The following is a 25,575-nucleotide window of genomic DNA, read 5'->3' as shown; positions in this document are numbered from 1 at the left end:
GGGCACAAATCTAACTTTCTACAAAATACTACAAAAAAAGATCACTGATGCATTCCTAGAGCACTTAAGGTGTAATTTATCCTCAACTTCTACAACTTATCTCACCTTGAACTACACAGTGACGCACAAGAGCTTTCAAGCACACACTTTTCAGTAGCTCCATTTGCTTTTACATCAGTGGCCTTCATCAGCAGATGGAATTTGCTCAGCTGTCATCGAACTGTAGCTGTTAAATGTTTCCATTGCAGGTGATTTTCATCTTTTTTGACGTGACGCACTTTGAAAAGCGCTGACGTAAATAACACAAAGAGCAATGGCTAAATTCCATTTAGCTGCTTTGGCTTTCAAGTCCTGGTGTTGTGCGAGCTCGATCATTGGTTGAGCTGGTTCACAACTTACTGGATCGCTGAGCGTGCCCATTAATAAAAGACAAAAAGATTTTTTAGAGTGAAGCAACACTGGGTTTCAGGGGAAAAAGTGTGGATTTGTTTTCAATGATACATTAAAATAACAAACTTGATCATAAATGTTGAAGATAATTAATGGGTAATGGAATAATTAGTCAGATGTCCATTTATGACTTTAAATGGACTGTGCAGGTATACAGAGGCCCATATTCCACACAGCAACCACCCAGTGGCACACTGTGTTACCTAATGCAAGTTTATCATGTTAAAAGGCTAACTGATCATTAAAACAACCATTTTCCAATTATGCTAACACAGCTGAAAACAGTTATGCTGATTAAAGGAGCAATAAATGTGGCTAGTTAAGTGTCTGGAGCCTCAGCCTTTGTTGCTCGATTACAGTCTTAGAATAGCCACACAAAAAAGGAAAAAGGAAATTTCTAAAGAATGGAGGATATCATATAACACTGTGCACTGAGGCCTGGTGCACAACTGAGCACAAGGTCAGGGACATTAGAGCTGTTAGTTTGAGACCGATGTCTCACAGGTCTTACCTGAAAAACACGAGTTATGAGTGAAAAGGAAATCCCTGAATCCTTTCTTTTGAGGAAAAGTTGCAAAGGACAAGAAGAGAGACTTTTGCCAGACTAAGATGTGGCTTTTTCTTTTTAGTGGAGTCACCTCTTCACAGGGTAAGGTCTATTCTGAGCATTCTGAACTTGTCATCTATGCTGGCCCAATGGGCTTGTTCTGGTGAAACCTCACAGCTTGAAATCTTTTTCACGGTTTGGAGGATAGGTTAATGCGTTCTTTGTGATATTTTTCAGGCAGCTTTGCACAGCACCAGTTTTTTAACGTGTGGCAGGCACTGTAGGCAGCGTATGTGCCGAGGCTGTAATTCGTCTGTAAGTGATGGAGGCAGCATACACCCACAAGTGTTCTAGTCTAACCTGACATGCTGAAGGAGGAGGATGCCCACAAGCACAGGTAAAAGTTAACAACAACCCAACTCATTGACAAGAAAGAGTCAGGGATGAACAAAGGGTGATAACTAGAGCCTGTGGAGCGCAGACCTGTACTACCATAGGGCTCTCACCCTATGGTAGCTGGAACACCCTGGACAAGTAGCCAGCCTACGTAGGGCTAACACAGGGAGACAAACAACCAGTCGCACTCACATTCATACCTGTAGGCAATTTAGAATCGCCAGTTAACTTAACCCCACTAACTGCATGTCTTTGGACTGTGGGAGGAAGCCGGAGTACCCAGAGAGAAGCAAACACAAGAATGGGGGGGGAGTGAGGCAACAGTGCTAAATTTGTTTGAGACAGATGTCACTGAGCGGTGAAATGGGCTAAAATGGTTGCAGCAGCTAACATTATATAAATGCTTAAGCTAAAGTAATGTGAATAAGATTTCACCTCGTAGTAACGTTAGTAGGCTGCTCAGAAACCACCCCAACACTTCAGTCTGTGTCCTGTCAGTAAAGTACAATGTTAACATTTCCTGTTCTGTTCCTGTTCTACAAATGAATGAGGTCCAGAATGTTTTCTCTTTACAACATGTGTGCTTCAGTGACCAGCAGAAAAGGCCAGACTTCTGAAGAGATTCGGTACAAAAAAATTCACACAAGAAATTCTGAAAACTGTAAAGTACTTTATTTTGTATAGCTTCCCTCTTTTTCACAGAAGCTACTTTGTGTATATATATACATACATACATACATACATACATACATACATACATACATACATATGTGGAAGTTGAGCCTTGTCTGACTGTAAAAAAATAAAATAAAACAAAAGAATTATTCCCTCCCTTGAAATTAAAACAGCAGAAAGAAAAAAAGTTACTCACTCCTGGCCCTGGCTCTACTGTGCCTCTGACTCACTCCTGGTGTCTAAACCAACCAATTATCATTCCTCATGAGTCCTGTGTTAACCTAACCTCCTAAACACAAGCCAGTCAGAGTCACTGCAGAATTCCCAGAATTCCCATAGAGTCTTTTCAAAGTAAAAGCCACAGTGATCCAGTTTTACTGTCTTGTTCTGAAAACAAAATTACCAAAGTCCAGACCTCATATCTGGATCCAGCCCTGCCTGCACTGTCGGTTTAATTTAAACATATTCCATTATTCTTATCTCATCGTGACATATCTTAAATTGTTCTTATCTTTCATCAAAAATTACAACTATCATTGCTGGATGTCATCACTTGCTGTATCATTTCTTGGCACTTTCCCACAGATGCTAGAGTCTTGTTTTTGTGTTAGTCTTAAATCAACTCTGAGTCCAAGCTTATTTTTTTTTTCACTGAGAGTCAATTTTAATTTATTTATTTTTAAACATTTGTCACTCCCGTGGAAGCACTTTGGAAAGCTGCACCTCTTCTGGCTTCCTCCTCAAACCTCAGACGCTATTATTCAATTTCCTACAGTCAGGCTTTCTCCTTATTTCTTGCGTAGAGGTGCAGGCTTCTCTCTTACAACATCATCACCACTTCCTCTGCTTCACCTAGATGTAAGTGTTTCCTTATATAGAGAAATGGAGGCGGAACAGTATGCAGATAGTATGCAAACTGTATGGAGAATGCACAAGGCTGAGAGCAAAACAGGTGGGTATGCACATTTCATAAGTGCAACAATAATTTTTGCATGCAAACGTTTTTTGTTTTTTGTTTTTTTTGCACAGGTTAAGAATGATTCCATGCAAATATTCACAAATGAGGCCGTCTAACTTGGAATAACTTTGTCTAACCCACAGCCCTATGAGAGTTATGTTGAGCCATATTTTTGTGACTCTGTCTTAACCCTGTAAAACCTGAACCATGAAGTAATGGCCAGAATTTTTTTTTTTTTTTTTTTTACACCACGTGTTTATTAAATCTTTTGTCAATTATATTTAAAAAGAACAAACTGAATATAAATTTGCACATCAGTTTTAATTTGTATCCTTTTTGCTACATTGTTCACAGTTTGTTTATCTTAAACACACAAAAACCTATAATTGAGTTATTGTTATGATTCAGAAATCACACTGATGATGTGGAGGTCTCAAAAACTCGTGTCAAATATGATGTACTTGGCGCAAGAGGGCTGACTAATAAATGTTTAAACAGCATTTTGGTAAATATAAGTAAGACACATAGACATATTATAGACATGACTAGAAAGTCTGTTATGCACAAATTTGAGTGGTTTTATGTAATTTTACATATGTTTGCATGTCAGTGAGGGTGTGTAGTATGATCCCGTCTGTGTGCTTACAAGCTATAAATATGGATGGGTGAACGCATATGTGTGTGGGTGTATCTGTATTAACAGTGGCCCTATACACTGTTAAATTTAGCTGTCATGGAGAACACTAAGAGTATGACAAATAACCATGAGAAAAAACTTCCTCGTATAGTACTTACAGCAGAGTGTGGGAGTGTGGGTGCAGGTAGCACAGCAGGACGAGGTAAGGTCTCAGTGGATTACTGAACAACCTCTAAAGGAGACAATAAGAGGCCATCAGGGGCAGAGAGGGGAGAGGCTAGATTAATGAAATACGAATGTGTTTACTGAACAGCTGTCATGGCAGCCTACTGATGGCTCAGGGATATTAAAAATACACGGCGCAGCTGATGGCTTCACCTACACTTCAGCGATCCCCGCCATCTTCAGAAACTACTCTAATCAGCATACAAACTCATCGCAATCACAATCACCCACAGAAATGATCATCATCACACTCTTCATCACTATTCCCATCCTCACCATCAGCCATCGCCTGTTCATCTACATTATCGCTTTCATCGCACGGCGGAATCACGCCGCTGCAGGAAATTGAAGTCGGCCAGATCAATAAATACAATATGAAATTTAATTAGCTGCCAAGATGAGGTGAAAATGTGAGAATAAGTGTTTGGAGGCAAAGGCAGAGGTAACGCTATCCAGTCGAAACAATCAAAAAACACATTTTGGACACAAGAAAACAACGCGGTGAGGCGACAGGCTTCCTGTTATGGATTTATGAAATGAGTTAAAAGAGGTGAGCCACATATGCTTTGATGTTTGTACCTGTGCGCGCGTCTGTGTGTGTGTGCGTGTGTGCGCGTGTGCGCGTGACCATGACATCATTTCTGCAGTGTCTAATCAAGGAGAAAGGGAGCCAGCTTTTGCAAGGGAGCTGTAATGTAAACACAATTGACCTGCTTTAATAAGAAAAAACACGATACTTGCACTTTGCCCACACTTTCACAGACACACAGAACACCTTCACTTCACCTGCGACGATACACAGCCTCACCACCTGCTAAAACAGATCCCAATGTATCTCCGCTCTTTTGAAGTTTTATCTTTTCTCAGTGAAGGATGGCGATTCGCTGCATGGCAAAACTCCATCTGTTCATTTCAATATGAATGGGCATGTAAGTTTGGTGCCGCTGGAGCGGCAGAGATGTGAAATTGCGGATGGCATGCAGAGCGGCCCCGACACGCAGGGTTAATTCAAAACGCCTTTGATGTCTGCCTGCGTGTGAAATGAGCTGGTGGTCCAGGGTTCACTCATACACATGCCAGCACAAACATACACGGTCGTACGCGCGTACGCTCGCCTCGTAATCATCACACCTAAAAAAAGAGAGAGAAAAAACTGGAGGGACCACTGATGTGGGCACGTGAATCCAGCCACACAGTAATCAATCAGCTCATATTGCATATTCTATAGTGCCAAAACACCATCAGAAACTCTGCCTCGCTGTGTTGAGAAGCAAATCCATTGCACTCTTCAGGATTTAACTCTTGAGCATCCCCAAAACATTCACTCACATACCATCCACATGACAATGGAAGCTTAAGCAGCCTGTAGGCAACAACAGACGGCTGGCTTACACACACAATACCTGTGCAAAGCAGACACAGCTGCACAGCAGTAAATGTCAGGATGAAATTTTAACTGTCGTACACAAAGAGTATCTGATTAAGCTCTTAGGTGTCAGTAACCCGAATCAAGCATTTGTTGTATTTTTCCCTCAAGCACTTTTATGATTTATTTCTGCTTCGCCAAAAGTTGCAGAGCCTTTAAAGTCACACCTACACTGTCATTAATGTGATTAACTCACAATAAACGAATGCATTTAGCTCGAATTCAATTAGATCAGCTGTGTCATTTCTAAATACACGCTGAGTGATAGTAATTACAGTGTTGATGCTAATGTAAATAGCAACGTCGGTTGTAACTCAGACAATTGGCCGCTGCATTGAAACCGGTGACAGAAAAAACATAAACAGAATTATTTATAAACAAACACACAGATTTGTGCAAATTGTGAGGTTGGAAGTCGGGGCGACTGTGCACTGCCGGATGCTGTTTTTCAAAAATAAATGACTTATATGAGCATTAAAATCATTTATTTACTTTTATGGTAGGATACTCTCTGAATGTGAAGATAATAAATGGCACAGCGGCACTGGCGAAACGTTTGATTGCGGAAAGTTGCTCAATAAGTTTAATGAGTATGCAAGTGCTAAACATTTTGAGTTTGTAATATTGGTTGGGAAAAATGGAAATGCGGCTCGTTATCTTTCAATTTCACTGTGAAATAACTCGTAAAGGGAGGTAATGGTGTTCTCTTTGTCTCTAATCAGTCTAATGTGTTGATAGCGATACTTTTTACTACATCCTGCTTGGAGCTACGTCAGTATTTTATACTGACCGGCCTTTATGAGAGGCTTTCAGGTCCACAAGTTTTGATGGCCAAAAAAATGGCAACAGGAGGACCACATGCCCCTGTCTGCTTTTGTTATGGGGATCTCTATGAAGGAGCAGGTGTGACTGAAGCAGTAAAAACAGGATGGGAGCTTAAAATTATTTTATTTCAGTTTTGGGATGTTTGGGTATATAAAGGACTTTGGTTTATCTCCAAAACAGTGGCAAGACACTTACGTGAAGGAGACAAGGGGGCTGGAAAAGGATGGAGAAGGGTTGTGTAGGGTTGTGTCACAAACACAATGCCCGAGGCCAAGAATTAGCCCAGCAAAGACCCCATCAGGCTGACACAATGCCTAATTTTAACTGTAACTTTTAACTCTTTTTAACTTTAATGTTTTTACAGTGTTTCCTACTGACAAAAACCTCCAGTATTGCCATTCATACTACACCAAAGTAATTAAGTAATAGATAAACAATAACAATTAAATCACAGAAAGGTTCATGTATTTTTTCACAATCTGCTATAGAAATTTCTTTTTCTATTCTATTTTCTTTCTATTTCTTACATGGATCATCAAGAGTAGTAGTCAGCCACCAGCTTCTTCTGTAATTTTACACATTTATTTATAAGTGATGACAGATTTCTTGCATTTACTACATCAGCATTTCTGTATTATATAGAAAAACTGAGATTTACTGCTACTTCTTTCGTCTCACCATTAGAAGTGGGCGGATCGATTCAAATATCAACAGTATCAGTTCAAACACTGTTATTGGTACTGGAATAATACTAGCGCAAATAGGACCGATATTTTGTTTCTGTCCTCCGCATGAGGCCAAATCATAGGTGTGTTTTACTGTGTTAACTTATTACTGTGGAAAGTCATTTAGTGGTCATTGAAATGTGTTCAGAATTTGATAATTAATGTTGATTCATCTCATAAATCATGACATACTGCTCTCCCCTACATACGCTGCCTTTCAAATTTAAAAGTATCAGTAATGCTGGTACTGTATTTAGCTACTCACTATCTCCAACTATCAAACCTTCACTTGGATAGCAAAAACATATATATTTAAACATCAACATCAAAATTGTAAGGCTGCGCGTGCACTCCCTCTTAAAGCATATTTTCACTTACAAATTACATAAATGTAATTTTTAGAAGACACGGTTGCTATACTGTATGTTTTTTGTAAATATGGAATATGAATGCATACACATACACGAGTGTATGCGTGAAGCAGCAATTGTACTGGTGGAGCAAATCCCATCAAACAACGGGGCCCTGGGAGAAGGGCCAGAGGCAGAGATGAGAGCGAGTCCAGCTCGAAGCCAAATAAGGGGGTGGACAGATTGCGGAGGGAGCGGGAGCTTCACTTCCAGCTTTTGAAGAGAAAGATAACAAGGCAGAAGACACGATGATTTACAGAATTAAAACACTGTAGGTAGCACTTCTGAAGACCCCTCTCAGAAGGCAGCAGAGAGTCCTTACTGCCTACATGATCAAAAATTCAAACAGTTTTCTAGGACTTCCACAGCAGTCCTGTGTTTGAGAACCACCCACTGCTGAGGCAAGCCAATTAAAGTTATTCAGAACTGTGACCAATCAATCACAGACGAGTGCAGGTGGAGGAGGAAGAGAAGAAGAAGAGGACAAAACCTCAGAGACTTCGGCGCAACCAAACTCTCTCACATGCAAACACCCATAAAAAGACACAAATATATTTTGCTCACAATGGAGAATAAGCGTCACACCTACCACTTCACACATGCAGAAGCACTCCCTCTGCAGTGGAGTGAATAAAGCACTTCACACCTGGAATTTTCTAGGGCATCACGCCACTCCACATTACCAGTGCAACCCATTCAGGGAACTGTACCCAGTTGTTTCTTTCTGTCAAGCGCAGATAGCACCAAAGACACGTCATGTGGTGCCTGAACAATCAAACAGAAGAACCAATGAAAATCGCACAAGCATGTGAACACACGCTTCGCAAGTAATGCCAAGAGACAGAGACAAGGGGAAGAGATTTGCAGCATCGGCAAAATAAAGCATCTTCCTTTGACAGGGCTGGAGCTTTAGCAGACCCCCTAATCCTATTTTGACACATAATGCTATATTGTCTTCCTTTAAACAAGTGCAAGGCCTTCTCTTCTCCCCAAAAAGCCTCTAGTAGGATGAACGCATCGGCCTTTTGTCTTCCTTGAATTCATCAGGCAATTAGTTACACAAATATAGTCCCCTAATGTATCAGAGTGCATGTCAGTGAGAATCAGACACTGCGACCATCCTGGTTAGTTTCATGCTGACACTCAAGAAGCCATTTCCCCCCTGGCTGGCTTCTCCTATTCTGTCCTAGTAATTCATTTCATTGGATGTACACACAGCAACAAGGTCCAGGGTTCAAATCCAGAGACTTTCTATGTGGATTTGCATGTTCTCCAAGTGTTTGCACAAAGACTAAAACGTATAAAACACAGAGACTCTTAATCTCGTTCACTTCCTGGTAAAATAAAGGTAAGCTGCTTCATGATGTGACCAGAGATGACGTAAGCACAGCATGTAGCACTGTGTCTTTCAAGCCTGCATTATTGATGTCAGTCAGATGACTTTACTCTAGGACTCAGCGGTTACATCACAAGAAGGAAAAACTTTTCTTTGAAGTCAAGGGTGTCGAGGAATCTTCTGACGGTTTCAAAATAAAATATTTTTGAGTTAAGATTTAATAACGATCATTAGAAAATCATACTGGATCAAATACTGGAGGTTTTCAACAGCTTTTAGCAAGCTGGGGAAAATATTAATCATAATTTTAAAAAAAAAACAGACGTCATGTGAAACTGTAGACGGGGGACTGGCGCTACATAATCTGGTTCCACTTTTTCCAAACTGTCATATTTTTTATTGCAAAGCTATTTCTAGTAATTGCTCCTAACGCTAACCCAGAGATATCAGCATGCAGGGTTGCACTCTGCAGATATACGTATGTATTTTCATTTATACAAACACCGCCAACCAGTGCCAGGCCATCAAGCTCGGGAGCTGAGGAATCCTTGTAACCTTCCCCGGTGTCAGAAAACCAATAAAAAGGCAGAAAAATAAACAGTGTGTGGTTGCATGCCCTTCTGTTCTCCTGTCAGCTCAGGGGAGGCTGGGGCTGGGAGTAATGGTGCTGACCAGCTCCCTCACACTGCATAACATTTAACCGACTTCTGGTTTTATGTGCCTCTAATGTCCAGTTATTTTCTCATGGTTTTATTTTTTATTTTTCCCATGGTAAATACACAGTAGCTGTCAGAGGAAGCACACAAACAGAGAGGCAAGCAGAATAAAAAAGTCGTTTGCTAGCAGACTCTACGTTTTCACAACCCTTCGGACCCTTCGGACCCGTCACCACTGGGGCGGCTAATGAGACATCTCGATGGGGATTCGTCCAGGTTTAAACAGTACATCCTCGGCAAAAGTGCAACTGGATAGAAATGTAGACAAACAATGGTGCATAATTTATTACTGTATCAATGCATCACAATTAGACGTACTTAACCTCGGTGCTCTAGTGCCTAACGACATGGCCCCATTATGCCACGCTCAATCTTAATTTAGCACTGTGTAAAAAACAAACAAACTGCAGACCCCTCATTGATTTGACATTTCTATTCCATTGACATTGTAGTTGCATCAATACAGAAGGATACTACAAAAAAAACCCTGTTACATTACTGTTACATTATTCTGTTACACAAATGGTGTTTCTAGTGTTTACCTCGTATTTCTCGCAACAAGAAAATTCAAAAGCAACAGGCTCAAATGCATTTTTAATGCAAACACCTTCATAATGTTCAGTTCACTCAGTGTTTTTGGACGTAAGCATAAATTCTTTTATTTTACAATATTATTCTGCTTCTATCTAAACCAGCACACCCGAAACCACTTAGTGATGCATGTCTCTGTTCGCTTATCTGATTTAGAAGTTCTACATACATAATATTAAACATTTGTTCAATTATAGAGTGGGAAAAAGTCATGATTGCATTATATTCCTTACAACCTAAGTGTGATTTTATTTTTTTTTAGCACAGTTACTTAACTGTTTTTGCCCTACTATAACTTGTTTAGCATGTTTAGTTTTAATTATGGTCCAAGAGGAAAGTATCAAACACTTTGAGCGTACATAATAATGAACTGCAAATTTGGTGCCACAAAAATGCAGAGAAAGCCTCTATTTGTCCACAGCTTTTGCTGCTGATGTAAAATGCTTTTTAAAAAGCTGCAGTGAATTAATCACCCATTTTAACAGACAGAATAAACTATGGTGTACACTGACGTGAGCTACGCAATGACTCAGGGATACTCAAGCCAAACACAAGCCACGGGTAAAGAATACGAGAGCCAGAGAGTCAACTGTTGTTCAGAAATAGCCTCTGATGTTTCACACAACCAGATAACAAGTAGCTGTTGTGTAAGGTCCAGGCCAGAAGATAGAGGGGGAAGGGCAGAAGGAGAACTGACAGAGGAGGCCTGAGCACGCTCCATCTCTCATTCCTTTAAAGGTAACTGCTCGCATTGAGAGGAGGGACCTTTAACTCTTCTGTAAGCCATGTGTAGTCCAAGGAAGCCATTAAATCACAGAATGAATGGGATTGATCAGCCCTCACATAATCATCTACTGACGGATGAGCCTGCAGAGGGACTGAGGTGTGAGGTGTGGGGGGGGGTTGAAGCTGACATCAGCTATAGGAAAAAAGGAGGTGTGGTGTGAGAGCACAGGAGATGTCTAGCATAGGATTCGGCATTTCAGACAGATTATTGGAAATTTCTGTAGTCAGCAATACTGAGTAAATCCACCAGTGCACTTTAGAGAGATATCTGTTTGTCCAAGCTGGTTGTCTCGGCTGTGAGTAACCGTCTCTTTTTTTTGGAGTGGAGGAAGAGAGAAGGTTTAGAGAAATTGAAAAGACATTTGAAATTGCATTCAGCCTGCATATAACAAAACCAAATCGAACTGACCAAATTGAACCAAAAGCTCATCAGCAATGTCAACAACACAAAGAAAAGACGGCTTTAGCGCTGCCGGTGCACACGTGCACGCTCATGACTGTGTGCATGTGTGCACTGGCAGCACTAGAGGCGAGAAGGTTTGTGCTGCACTGAGATAAACTTGCTACCAGCATGTGGTCGGTGGTGCCGACTGATACAGTGTTGACCATCCGGCACAAAGATACAAACAGAGTGAGAATGAGGGAAAGGAAAGAAAGAGAGCACAAAAACAAAAACAAAACAGAACTTGAATGAAAACTGAATGAATCACATGTCCATTAATTAGCATTAAGTCCTTCCACCCTACGTTAACATGTGGGTATATTGATCTTGATGCTGCTATCAGGTTCCCAGCAAAGAGCAGTAAATGGCAGGCAGACAGGGCGTGGAGGCGAGCTGTCAGATCCTCAGAGTGCAGCGTTATAAACTGATATGTATGAGTCTAAATCATTCATGCTGATTATTATCTTGTCATTGAAATGATTTTTTTTTTTTTTTGCTAAACTGAATTTGTGGAAACTGCTCTGACACGATGGGCATGTGTGTGATTTTTGCACGTTTATAAAAGTTCATGAATATACTTAATTACATGTACTGAAGTACTGAAGTACTCCGCTAAAAGTCAGTGGGAAATACTGTAGTTTTAACAGCCGTACATTCATTTGCTGCATGGTCAGGATGTACTTGAGAGATTAAAATTTTACATAAAAAGGACCAGAGCTGTAGGAAAGTTTACTTAGTTTTTTTTAGTTGTCATGGACACAAATCTGTATGGGGTTGCATCAGGAAGGGCATCTAGCATAAAAAAAAACCCAAATCAAGCATGCAGCGCTCCCACTGTGGCCGCCCCTTGTGATTAAGGGAGCAGCTCGAGCTTTTTTTTTTTTTTTTTTTTTTTTTAATTAACTGGAAAATAAATCAAAGTAAACCAGTCTTGAGACTACCAAAGCATGCTGCACACAACTGGCCAGAATAAGCATGCAATACTTGGCTGAACAGCAGAGAAAAAGATCATTGAAACAAGCACAACATTTTAATAGCACAAATATGAGTAATTAAACTTCTGCTATATGAGAGGGTGCCTAGGTTGGTCACACACAGGTGAGCAAATTCATAATGAAAAAAAGTACGGCAGAACTGAACTGCAGGCTTCCTTTAGACATAGCCGCCAATAACATACAATAAGCCTACTTATGCACAGCAGACTAGAACACATCCAAATATGCACAATATTTTACCCAAAAGTCCAATTTGGGCAGCAAAAAAGTCAAATGCCCTTTTTGCAGCTTAATGATAATGTTAAACTGCTCGGCAGCACCTCGCATTAAGCCAAAGCATTATCTTCATCTGCAGGCACGGTTGTAACACCCCAAATGTCACTTTGCACTCAGACATTTAGGCGATAAATTTCCAACATGTCCAACATGTTCAAAATGTGTGTAAGGACATTCATCAGTGGCAGTATGTGAGTCTCTTTGGTTTGTGGTAGAGTGTAACCATGTTTCGAAGAACTATCACCCAGACGAGGCCACCGATTTGGTAAACAGTGGGACAACTGCAAGAGTTTTCAGCCTCTGTGAACAGCTTCTTAAATCTGCTGCGTTTTCTATAAGCTGGTTATCAAAAACTTTAAAAGAAAATAATCTTACTGTGCTATTGTGATAACTGACCTGATAGCTTACTTAGAAAAACGTGCGATTTCTAGCTACTGGTGACTATGCTATGCAATGTTATTTTGCAATGATGCTTGCCATTTATTTTTAAGGCAAATTAAAGGCAATTTTATTACTGAAAGTGTTTTAACACATTTATTTAGTCATCTATGTATTTATTTTCCATTTGGCAGAGGTTGCTGTGATATTTAATGTGCCTTTTGCAACAAGGATAGCACCCTCTCTTTCTGCAGCCATGAAATTTATAAATACAAGATAATATATATATATATATATATATATATATATATATATATATATATATATATATATATATATATATATATATATATATATATATATATATATATATGTATGTATGTGTGTGTGTGTATTATAAAGTCTGTGCTTATAATTACACAAGCAGTGTCTAGTTAGACCTAGTGTACTCTGCCTTGTTGGAGACCAGAAGTAAGTTGCTGCATAGTTACCCCAAAGAGTGATTTTGCTCAAACATGTCTCAGATTCTTATAAATGAGTATCTGAATCCAAAGGGTTTGGAATATTTTTCAGTATTTTACAAAAAAAACAAAAAATGAAAGAAATGGCCCCCCCAAAAAATTTAACAGAAAATTTGTAATGTAGCACGTTGTTTCATTTCCTGTTCATCTCCATAAATCCTCTGTTTACATCCCGTCACCTACTAGCTGTGACTGAATCAGTCTTAGTTAGCTCTGCTGCCCAAACAGTAATTCTTTTTAACTCTTAGTGAACATATTGAAGCTAAAAAAATCTCCCTACGTGCCTCCAACTGCAAAAATCTACACAGAAGAGAGACGGTGACTCAGATGAAATGGAGTACGAGCACAAAAATGTCAGATTCTTTAAAAGCACTCTGTGAGCACACCTGCTAGTGCTAATGCTAGCCACCACCTGGAGATGGTGAACGTGAGGTATCTGACTGTCATGCTTGTGTTTTTCTTTATAAGGCATAAGTGCAGACATGACTAATGTAGTTAATGCACAGGTGTCCCATAACCAGTTATGCTTTCATCTGTGTTATTGTGCGCTGTTGCCAATTTTGCTATCATTTGTTGTAAATCTCCAGCAACACAACTGTGTGCAGTAGAGCACAGGGGTGTGTTTTAGTGGTAATTTCATTTAGGTGACTACTGTATCGTGCAATTGTCTGTTGCTGGTTGCTTTAAAGCTTTATTTGCTGCTGGCATATCGTGTTATGGCTGACAATGATATTGTGAGACTGAAGGAGCTGCTGGTGAGGAAAATTAGGGGCCAGTTTTGGTTAAACTATGTTTTAAGCAGCCGCTGTAAAAATCAGAGTGGCAGCACACTTTGAGAAAAGGCACAAAGAAGGCAGGTGGCAGACTGAATAGAAAGAAGAACATCACTATGCACTGTGATAGGCAAGGCCTATCATATCTTTCACTGGGGCCAGGTTCTGACAAGTTGCACTAGATTTATCCAAATGTTGTACACCCTGTCCTCTGTGACTCTGCAGAGCTGGTCGAGACATTCAAGGCTCAGTCAGGCTAGAGTAAAGACACTCAGCCTAAAACAGAAGTCTTCCTGACACAATTCAGAGCCTCAGATATGGAATAAGAACACTTAGGGCTCATTGAAAGTCGCCAAAGTGTGGCGCATGTAACGATATAAGTTGTAGCTGGAGGTGTGTGAATCACCCAAGCATACCTATAAGTTGTTATTTTCCAAGTGCGACCCTAGCCTTAACCAACACACAAATGCAGTCTCGTATAGTGGATGTTACTTATAGTGGGACTTTCCTCTTAAGTAGGTATGCCCTGCAGAGGGGGTTACTTGTAGTGGTCATGTCTCGAAGGCATTCCCGCAGAACACACCAATCAAACCAAGTCCTTCTGCAGTCACTGATTACTGATTGGCAGCTTTTTCTTGCTTGGGACCATATCTTTGAGTGTGTCCACTCCATCCAGCTGATTGGTTTATCTTGAATTGCGACATGAAACGGCAGTTTTTTTAGTTTAAACAAAGCAATCAGTCCAACGAGGGCTGCAGGAGGGCAAGCAATTAGCCATTCGGAATCATAGAGGGGGCTATTGTGTAGCTGCTGTGGTTAAATCCACGTAGATATATCGACCTTTAGTGATGGGAGAGGAAAGTCAAGTTAGGTACACCTATTCAGCTGCTTTTTAAGGGAGATATCTAATCACAATGACAACAATTCAGTGCATTCGGGCATGTAGACATGAGCAAGATGAAGTTCAAAATGAGCATCAGAATGGGGAAGAAAGGATTTTATTTTAGTCATTTTCACCATGCCATGGTTGTTGATGTCCGACAGGCTGGTATGAGTATTTCAGAAATCGTTCATGCACTGGGACTTTTTTCCTCATAACCATTTGTAGGGTTTATAGAGAATGGGCTGAAAAAGATAAAATATCCAGTGAGCGGCAGTTCTCTGAATGAATACGCTCAAATCAAACCTCAGATCTTCTCAAACTGGTTTTTTGAACATGGCAATGAGCCTCCGTGGTCACTAGGTCTCAATTCAAGAGAGGACCTTTGGGATACAGCAACTGTGTGATGCAGTTATGTCAATATGGACCAATCCTGTTCTATCATTTTGTTCAATCTATAAACATAACAAATAATCAATCAGTCATATATTTGATTCGCCATTAAATCTTCAGCGTATTGTTTTATTTTGTCTGAGCAACCCCCCAGCATGCAGCCAAAATATTAAATCTTCTCACTTGATGGGCTTTTAACCAGTAACTCGTTTTTATTTTTGCTTTCAAAAATAACTCCAATAAATCTTCAAATATCTAAATAATTATTATTATTGGATTAATGGAATTTTTGCAAGTCTGTATCTCTGATTAACCATCTGTAACGACAGTATGTGGGCGTGGGCGCGCTGCTCATGTGTTCCCTATTAAAACTGCTTTGAATAAGCCCGAGGATAAGAAAACAATGCCAGTGTCCACCACCACCTCTCATCATCACCACGTACTGTAACACATCAAAAGCAGCGGCACGGAGGATAATGAGGAGGATAAGGACTATAAACAGCATCTGTCTGCTCATATTTAAATTTACCAATTCTCGTCCTTTCCCTCTATCATTTCATCCATCTCAAGTAGTTTGACACTAAATATACACACAAAATCGCCTGAACATCAATCTCAATTGTCAAGCCATCCTTCATTCCTTTTCTCTCTAAAAAACCCTCCTCCGCTCTGAAAGCCGCCCACTCTCCTTGTCTATCTGCGCTCTTCCATTTGAAACTTCCAACTCCTCCAGTGCACTCACCCTCTAGCTTTCTTTCACTCCCCTGGGCGAGAAGAACATCTTGACCAAACCTGGGCCGAATATATTAGAGCGTGATTTTATTAAACATTTGAAGAGCTTGAATCTTCTTATTTATCTTCAGAGGGACCTGAACATTTGGAACAGAGACGCACATCTGTGAGCTGCTTTAAAAGTCAACCAATTCGGAGCATGTTTTTTTTTTTTTTTTAAGTATGTTTATTGAGATTTTTTGATATAAGGAAAAAAAGGGACAAAAAAAAACAAAAAACAAAAAAACAACAGACAACACAACAGCAAGGGCTAAAAAACACAAATAAGACAAAAGATTACACTGCAAAGACAAAAATACTACTTCAACACTGGCAATAAACAGAAATAAAACGCTAAGGTGGTAGGCTGAGTTATTGGTGATCGATCAAACAGGACTTTGTTTTAATACATGGTCTAAAAATGGCTGCCACACATCAAAGAAATTACTAAGTTTGTCTGCTAATGTTTACCTAGTTCTCTCCATACGCTTTACTAGTCCCTAAGGACCCCAAAGCGCTTTCCACATCCAGTCATCCACCCATTCACACACTGGTGGCAGTGACACACACTGACAGAGGCGAAGCTGCCGGACACTGGCGCCACCGGGCCCTCTGACCACCACTAGTAGGCAAACGGGTGAAGTGTCTTGCTCAAGGACACAACGACCGAGACTGTCCAAGCCGGGGCTCGAACCGGCAACCTTCCGATTACAAGGCGAACTCCCAACTCTTGAGCCACGATCGCCTGATTTTGAATTGAGGTACAATATCCGACTTCCAGAGAGTCAAGATAATTTTCTTAGCAATTACCATTCTGAACAAAACTGTAGTTTGTGCAGCAGACCTGAGGTGTAAAAGGGAAGAGGAAGATCCAAACAATGCAATTATTGGGTCCGGCTCTAATGTGCAATTATAGATATCAGAAAAACATTTAAAAATGTCCAACCAGTAGTTATGCAATTTGGGACAAGTCCAAAATAAATGAGTGAGAGAGCCTTCTCCAAGTTTACAACGATCACATATCGGACTAATAGAAGGAAAAATCCTGTGCAGTTTAGTTTTTGAATAATGAAGTCTGTGAAGCACTTTGAATTGAATTAACTGATGCCTTGCATTTATAGAGCAAGAATGGATCCTACACAGACTCCTCTCCCACACCTCATCTCCTATTTGCAAACCAAGCTCCTCCTCCCATGATATCTTCAAAAAGTCAGATTTAAAATTTAAATACTCAGAAAAAGCTTTAACAAAACCAGAAACCAACTTTTTAGAATCCGGGGAACTCAGAAGGAGTGTAAAGATTGACCGCTCTTCCGGAAGAGATGGAAAATTAAGAATACTCTAACGAACATAGTTTCTTATCTGTAAATAATGAAAAAAATGTGACGCAGGGAGAGAGAACTTGTTTTGCAACTGAGTAAATGATGCAAACTGCCTGTCAATATATATAAGTCTTTGAGAGTAATAATACCTTTCTGTGTCCAGACCTCAAAAGAGGCATCTAAACATGAGGGTGGAAATGCATGATTACAATATATTGGAGTGTGGATCGAAGTGTCTGGTAGAGCACAACCTTTTTTGATCTGACTAAAGATTTTAACGCAGTTCAAAACTGTAAAATTATTGACCTTGGTTCGCGGATTAGAGGACGAAAAGTTCTAGCATATGCAGCCCAATAATAAAACTGAAACAATGGCAGAGCAAATCCACCCTTAAGTTTAGACTTACATAGATGAACTTTTGATATCCTGTGAGTTTTAAAGCCCCAAACAAATGGTAATACTACTGAGTCGATCACTTTTAAAAATTGCTTATTCAAAAAAATAGGTAAGTTTAAAAATAAATATAGAAATTTAGGAAGGGAAACAATTTTAATTACATTAATGCGACCTACCATGGAAATAGGGAGAGCCCTCCATTTCTCAATGTCCTTTTTCAATTTTTCAACTTGTTCAAGATAATTCAACCTGAAGATCAATTTAGGATCCTTAGGCAAAATAACACCCAAGTATTTCAATCTGTCTGTAATTTTAAAAGGCAAAATTTTCAAAAAATCAACATCCAAGTTTGCAGTTAAAGCCACAAACTCACTCTTCTGCCAATTAATTGTATAACCTGAGATTTCCCCAAACGACCTCACCACATCTAAAAGTACAGGAACAGATCGCTCAGGATTTGACAAGAACAAAACAACATCATCCACATATAAAGAAATGTAGTGCTTGATATTCCCCAATCGGACAGGGTCAATAGAGGGCTCATTCCTAATGGCTACTGCAAGAGGTTCAATAGAAATTGCGAAGAGCAAAGGGTTCAAAGGGCAGCCTTGTCGTGTCCCGCGGTGTAAAAAAAAAAGGCGCTGATCTATCTTGGTTAGTAAGAATGGAAGAAGAAGGATGCCTATATATCATATCAACCCATGATATAAACTGTTCGCCTAAACCAAACTTCTCCAGTACCCGAAGCATATAGGCCCACTCGACCTGGTCAAACGCCTTTTCAGCATCTAAGCTCAGTGCTGCGATCTTGGAAGCTCCCCAGTGCCTATGATACATAATATTCATCAATCTTCGAACATTAAAGAAGGAAAACCTCTGGGGGACAAACCCAGTTTGATCCGGATGGATAATTGATCCAACATGTCCATTTAATCTGTTTGCCAAAATTTTAGTGAAAATTTTCATATCCAAATTCAACAAAGCAATAGGTCAATAACAAAGAAATATTAGCTTCATATAGCGTACGGGGAAATGCTTGAGCAGAGCATGTTTTTTTGTTGTTTTTTCCTTATTTACTTGTGCGACTTCGGACTGTCTTGGCCTTTCTCTCTCTTTCACCCACTACCTCGCTTGTCAGAGAAAATAAAATCTCGACCGAGACCAACTGAGCATGCCACATTACATTCAACTTAGTTCCCTTGTCTCTCCCCATGTAAGACAAACTCAAAAATAATTTGCACACACTTTACATTTTTTGTCTCTGAGAATAAACTGCGCATGAAGAGGAAGGGGGCGCAGAGGGAGGCAATCTTGTTACCAGCCGGCATAGCCCTGGGAAGATTTCTATCAGACACACGTATAGAGAGAGGCATCCATTTAGAAAATGGCTTTTCTAGGCATGCTGGGCCATTTAGCACACCCTGTGACGACTCCTGTTTGGGGCAATGATAAATGTTCTTTCGCACCCGGCCTGTGCACACAGTCAGGCCACCGCATACACATGCACGCACAGCCATATGGGCACCCCACGCAAACCATCGCCAGGCAGACGCAGCGTTTTCAGAAGAGAGTGGCTTCACTGGGTTTGGTCCACCGAATAAACTCGAGTCACCGCCAGTGGAAATTAGTTTAAATCCACAGAACTTAAATCCTACTGAGCATTTAACGTCATGTCAACACCACTTTGCAGCTTTAGGAATCATTAAGTTCAGGTTCATTCAGCTATACATGCTGAATGAGTTTTATAATGAGTAGTAATATGACAGCCTTTTTTGGCCGTTTCCAACATTTAGTGAAGAAAAGAATGGAGTAATTTAACAATAATCAGAAATCCAAAACAAAACATAAGCCAACAAATCTAAGGGGGATATTGCATCAGGAACATTGTGTTGCAGGTCATTATTGACGGAAGTGATCAGGTCATGACAGTCGTCCAAACTGCTAGTTAAACCCGAGCCATGGGATAAAACAAATTGTCAGTTTTACAGCCTTCCTCCTGACAGAGACATTACCCATGAAGTAACAAACGTGTTTGTGTGATTTATGGCAGCAGCATTTCTTTTCAATGACAGCAAACAGACTGAATGTGAAGAAAAGTGACTTATTGCTACAGCTGAACTGCACTAAATGTGAATGTTTTCTGTCTTTACACTACAAGAAAGTGGGGAAATGTGGAGGGTTTTTATTGGTTACTTTTCAGTGGATTTACAGATCCGGACAACTTGAGATCAAAATTGGCAGCAAATTATCACCAAAATGCACAAACAGTTATTTTTATTATTATTTTTTTTTAAAGAGGGTAGTACTTTAGTAGTTTATTAACCTTTTAGATCAGTTAAAGGGTGATCGGCTACTTTATATGTTGAGAAAACTCTTCAAACTCTTTAGCTGAAAAAGCCTTTCTCCACCCAGTTTATCCCCAGAATGCATCTACACCACATTTAAATCAATACTGTTTTAAAAATGACAATATTCTTGAGATACAATACATTTTTCAGATACTTTGACTTTCAAACAATGAGTCGCCTTATTTTTAAAGTCTACTGCTTGTGTAGATATCCACACTGCCCAGTGGGAGCAACAAAAAAGCAAAAGGCAAATATTTTAGCAGGTAAACACTCTCTCTGTGTTTTGTTTACACTGGATGAGTGCTAAAAATCAACCTGTCTCTATCATGCTGTCTGAGTGCACGCCTGATATCCACTAATGGTCATTACCCTTTACAGCAGCGCGATTTCTGTCAGCTTACTTCCTCCTCTCTGGGATCCATCAGTGTCGCCACTATACTAACAGCTGTCATGGAGGCTGAGATCTCTCAGCTCAGCTCCAACCACAAGTAAAAGACTCATCATCCAGGTTTTTATGTGATTTATAGACACAGAAATATGATTCATATGTAATTTTGCTGATAGTTCACTATGCTACTGATAAGAATATAACCAGACAAGTATGATTATGTTTAAGTTAACCAATATAATAATGTGAAAATACAGCAACCATTCTAAGGGCAGGGCTAACTGAAAGCCTGTGTAGAAACGGCCTTAAGAAATATGAGGGTGTGTGTGTGTGTGTGAGGAATGACGTGCCACAGTGGACGCTCTGATCTCTGAATGTCTGACTTTAAAAATGTATGATTTCATAAAATTTACCAGATGAAGAAAGGGAAGACATTGGGATGATTTCGAGGCAGTCAGGACTGGGCGAGCCCCCTCACCCACATCGGCTTCATCTGAACTCTGCGTTACGTACTGGGTAAGACTCATAGGATCAGAGGCTAGGACCTTTTTAACAGAGAGCTGAACCAGACTTCCTATAAAGGGGTCGTGGGCCCTGCAGATCAACATTGCTATCGCACTAACCACTGTTGCTGCTGGAATTAAAGCCACAGGCTCCGTACTGGCTGGATGAATCATTCTCATCTACACAGCAATAATGAAGCATTTATTTTAGGGTGAATTACAAACTCTGGAAACGTGGCCAACACGCGCACGCAGCACAAATATGATGAAACTGTGTCAGTCACACTATGCTAAACCATCTGCCTATCACAGGACAGACATGTGGTGCAAAAAAACAGAAGGAAAACCGCAAAACGCTAAACTGGGAGGTAGACGCTTAAATATCCAACACCACTCAATTTTTTAAATGCTTATTTCAAATTAAATGAGCAATCAATCTAGAGGTTACTAGAAGTTAAGGGGGATCTGGCCAAAGGAAAATTCTTGACAGCAAAAGATGATTTGGAAAAAACGCAGTCATCTCCACTCGTGAAGTTATGTCACACTAATATAGAAGATCACTTCTTCTATATTATCTCACTTCATCACTCAAGTCAACACAGTACCTTAAAGATATCCACACCCTCACGCTGGACCTTGAAGAGGAGTGCAATCATACTGATTAATAATGCAGGAAAATGCGGGGCGTCACATGCAGGCGTGACGTCAACTTACCGATCTCATCTGCTGAGCTCCGGTGACGTGCTGCAGAACCTTTTCCAGCTCCTTCTCAATGCGTCCAGCCCAGTGAATCATTCTGCAAAAGTAAAGTTAAGACATTTTCACCATTATCATTTCAACATCATCACGAAAACTTTCATTTCTCTACCACTGCATATAAGTGAGTGCATTTGCAAGACAGCGGCAGTGTGTGGCTCTCTTTCTGCTGGAAAACTGCCACACACTGCCCCTTTTGGGATGCCTGTCTGGAAGTATCACTATCCTATCTCCAGTTAATGTCTGGGTTGGTCATCAGCATCTTCTCTCCCCATCACATCTTGCATGTATGTGTTCCGTCCAGGCAGCGTACGTGCCTGTCTACGCTCGGCTGGGATCAGCGGTTCTACAATAAAACTGCTCAGGTCTGACAGAAGTGCAGCCTAAGCAGGAGCTGATCTCCGTTAGACGGAGCCAAGTTTGGAATTAAGAGATCAAACGGCTGGAGCTCATCACTGTATATCTCTCAGCAAGCAACAAATGACTTAATGGATGAAGATTTTTACCAGATCACTTTAGAGAAGCAGCAGGGGCCAACCTGCCAACCAAGATTCATGCTGAACAACTCATGTGAAAAGCCAACAAGAAATTTTCACAGAAAAAAAGGAGAACAAAAAAAAACCTATTATGAAAGCTCATCTCTCAGCAATCAGATGAATAAATTATGTCATGTGTTTGCTAGCCAACCACTGATTCCATGCCAACCTTTTTCCTTTCAGCAGCCTGCAGATAGCTAATCACTAGCATCAACAACACAGCCGTTTGTCTTTTAATATGATGACGGAGACAAATGTCATTTTTAAATGTCAGATTTGCTCTGAAGACAAGAGGGGAGACAGATTTATTAAATTGCACAAATCTGCCAAGTAGTGACAGCGCCCGCCATAATCACCAAGCCAGAGCAGGCTTCATCAAGTGAGTAACAGCAGAGCAAACACGCCAGCGAGTGTGCAAGTTCCCTGTGTTTATAGGGATCGTGATTAAAGGAAAGCAAGAGGGCCTCTAAAAGGAGCAGAGAAGGGGGGGAAGCTGTGACTATAAAAAGGTCATTCAATATGAAATGAAAACAAGTTTACAGTGAGAACAAAGCTGAGCAGGACACAGTGATACTAACAGTGAGGGACAATACCTCTGTCCCCGAGCCAGGCAGACTTCTTACGCAACCTCTTTAGTCTGGATACTACACACAACATCATAGATAGATAGATAGATAGATAGATAGATAGATAGATAGATAGATAGATAGATAGATAGATAGATAGATAGATAGATAGATAGATAGATAGATAGATAGATAGATAGATAGATAGATAGATAGATAGATAGATAGATAGATAGATAGATAGATAGATAGATAGATAGATAGATAGATAGATAGATGCTTGCATGAGATGCATGTTTCTCTTAAAGACTTATAATATGAGATTGATTTGACACAGAAGGATAGCCATCAGTTTGAATGTTCACCATGTGATTTGAATATTTTAGTCAGTATGTAAAAAATGCATAGCAATATTAAGGCCATATTACTTTTTTCACATTGCCCACTCCAGGGATAAAGAAACACAAGTTTGGATTGGGAGACCTGTAGGTGAGCTACACATAAATACCCTTCCACTGCATATTATGTCAAGACATATGTTTAAGCTTAGGCCACCAATTAAAATCGAATAAATCTAAAAATCTCAGCTAATATTGTGTCTCATATTGTGATAAAAGTATCTATAGGTCATTTATGCACACGTGCACTGATGCACAAAGGCCTCCTATCTAATGGTTTCAGTCTAAGTTGAATACATTTAACACTTAAAATAACATCTGTGTCATATTTATATTCTGTGTGTGAACAGACTACACGACTTGCGTCGCACCAGGTCAAATAAAGCTGGCATAACAATGTTTTAAAGCACAAAGCAAGAAGTTGGAGACTGCGTGGCAAAAAATATCTTGCAGTATCAAATATGCAGAATCGTTCATTCAATAGCAGCTGCAGAGATAGCAGGACGTGGTTGTTTGGTAAATTATACGCATTACTGTGGCCTAATGCTCAGTGAGTGCTCGGAGACCTTCTGCATTATGAAAGCTGTGATCTCTCTTTAAAAGACAAAAGTTGTCATAATGCACTACATGAAAGCCGACTGATGCTCTCTGGCTCTCTGTAGTCCAAAGCAGCAGTACAACTTTGCCATTTGCCTTCTTGTGTTTTGATTCGTCTTGCTTGTTTTATGATTTATGTTAGCCAAACATTATGGAAAAGCAGAAAGTGTGATGAAATGAGTTTGGATGGAAGACCTGTGTGAGTCAGACCCATACTGTCACTACGCTCATTCGGCCGCAATGGATCTCATCATTCGAAGTGCCACTCTCATCTATCTATTAGGGCAGAAGGTGGGCTATTTTTGTGTGTGGTCATATCATCTGGTGCAAAGTGCTGATGATATTTTGCCATTTAGATTCCAGTTATCAACTTTTTTTTTTTTTTTTTTAGAAATGAGGAAATAACTTCCCCTGCAGATACCTCTCAGTCTACCACACACACCTACATACACACTAAATTATAAGCATAAACAACACTTCAGTGTAATATTTAGTACTATGCAGCCCATACTGGTAGATGGCAAGCTGTAGAAAACGCACACTTTCTGGCGACTGCTCTGAAAACGAAGCGAGCATCCTTATACGTGCATTTCTTCAGCTAGACCTCGAACATGGAGAAGCTCTGACCCGTGCATGGGTGTGTTTGTGTGTCTGTGTGTGTCAGCAATATACATCAAATAAACTGCCACCATTGCTCCCGATACACTTCAATTAACTGTCAAATTCTGGCAAATACCACAGTGATGTGGGTGACCCAAAACCCAGTTTAGAAATCTCAAGAGATGACTGGATAAAACACAGACTGCATATATAACCAGCCCTACAGAATATTTAGCTTCTCTTTATCTGCTTAAACAAGGACACCGGGAAAGTAAGAAATAATGACACAGTTTCTCTATTAAAAAGGAACAATAGTGTATAGTTAAAGAAAACGTAGTTTTGGAAAATAAACGTGTCTTTAAACAGGGGGAGATGGAAATTAGGGTTGCTTAAAAGTCATAATAAACTGAATTTCAGGGTTTTGTTTGCAAAGTAACTCGGGTGTAAGATAAATTAACTGCATCACTTACAGAGCTAAAACAATCAAATCAGTGATCCGGTAAATTGTAGTTTTAAGTCAATCCACAGTAGAATAAAAGATAACTGATTTTTTTTTTTTTTTTTTGAAAGTCACCTTGGCCATCGAATTAACAGAGCCCCGGAGATTTTAAAGACATGATCTGGTTGATGCATCACACAGGAATCATTTCTGGGAACCTGACTGACTAAACAGCACTTCGGGCTACACACAGTCTTCGCATCAGATCATCACGTCATGGTTATTATAAAGAGGGCGACATTTGGAGCGATACTTCAGTGTGAGACTAACTGTTGCACTCACGAGGGTTTATTGTTGAGCATAAAGAGGATTATCGGAACTCTGAAATACAATCTTAAGTGAAGTAATAGCCATTGAAAGAAAGAAAAAATAGGGAAAAATATTTTTTGGGGGGTAAATTACTGACTTTTATTGAACAGTTGACGGTGCACAGGTGGTAAACTGTCGCGGTAAACATTTGGCTTCAGTCGCCTTTGCGCGTCCTTCAAGGTGAAATTATTATAATGTTCGCATAAGAGAAGGGAATGGGGGTAT

At 40.1% G+C, this 25,575-nt stretch overlaps 1 protein-coding gene across 3 annotated transcripts in view; it reads right to left on the bottom strand.

Moving 5' to 3' along the window:
• Window positions 1-25,575, bottom strand: part of cacna2d2a (calcium channel, voltage-dependent, alpha 2/delta subunit 2a) — a 178,272-nt gene that overhangs the window by 151,499 nt on the left and 1,198 nt on the right. For all 3 annotated transcript variants that reach the window (XM_084928802.1, XM_084928803.1, XM_084928804.1), the window contains exon 2: window positions 21,804-21,885. In XM_084928802.1, the coding sequence (XP_084784928.1) occupies window positions 21,804-21,885 (82 nt within the window). The remainder of the gene's footprint in view (window positions 1-21,803; window positions 21,886-25,575) is intronic.

The sequence above is a fragment of the Perissodus microlepis genome, chromosome 5 (assembly GCF_051167445.1).
Source record: "Perissodus microlepis isolate ML-2025 ecotype Zambia chromosome 5, ASM5116744v1, whole genome shotgun sequence".
Lineage (NCBI taxonomy): Eukaryota > Metazoa > Chordata > Actinopteri > Cichliformes > Cichlidae > Perissodus > Perissodus microlepis.
Note: the sequence above shows the minus strand (reverse complement) of the source record. Positions and strands in the feature narration are given on the sequence as shown.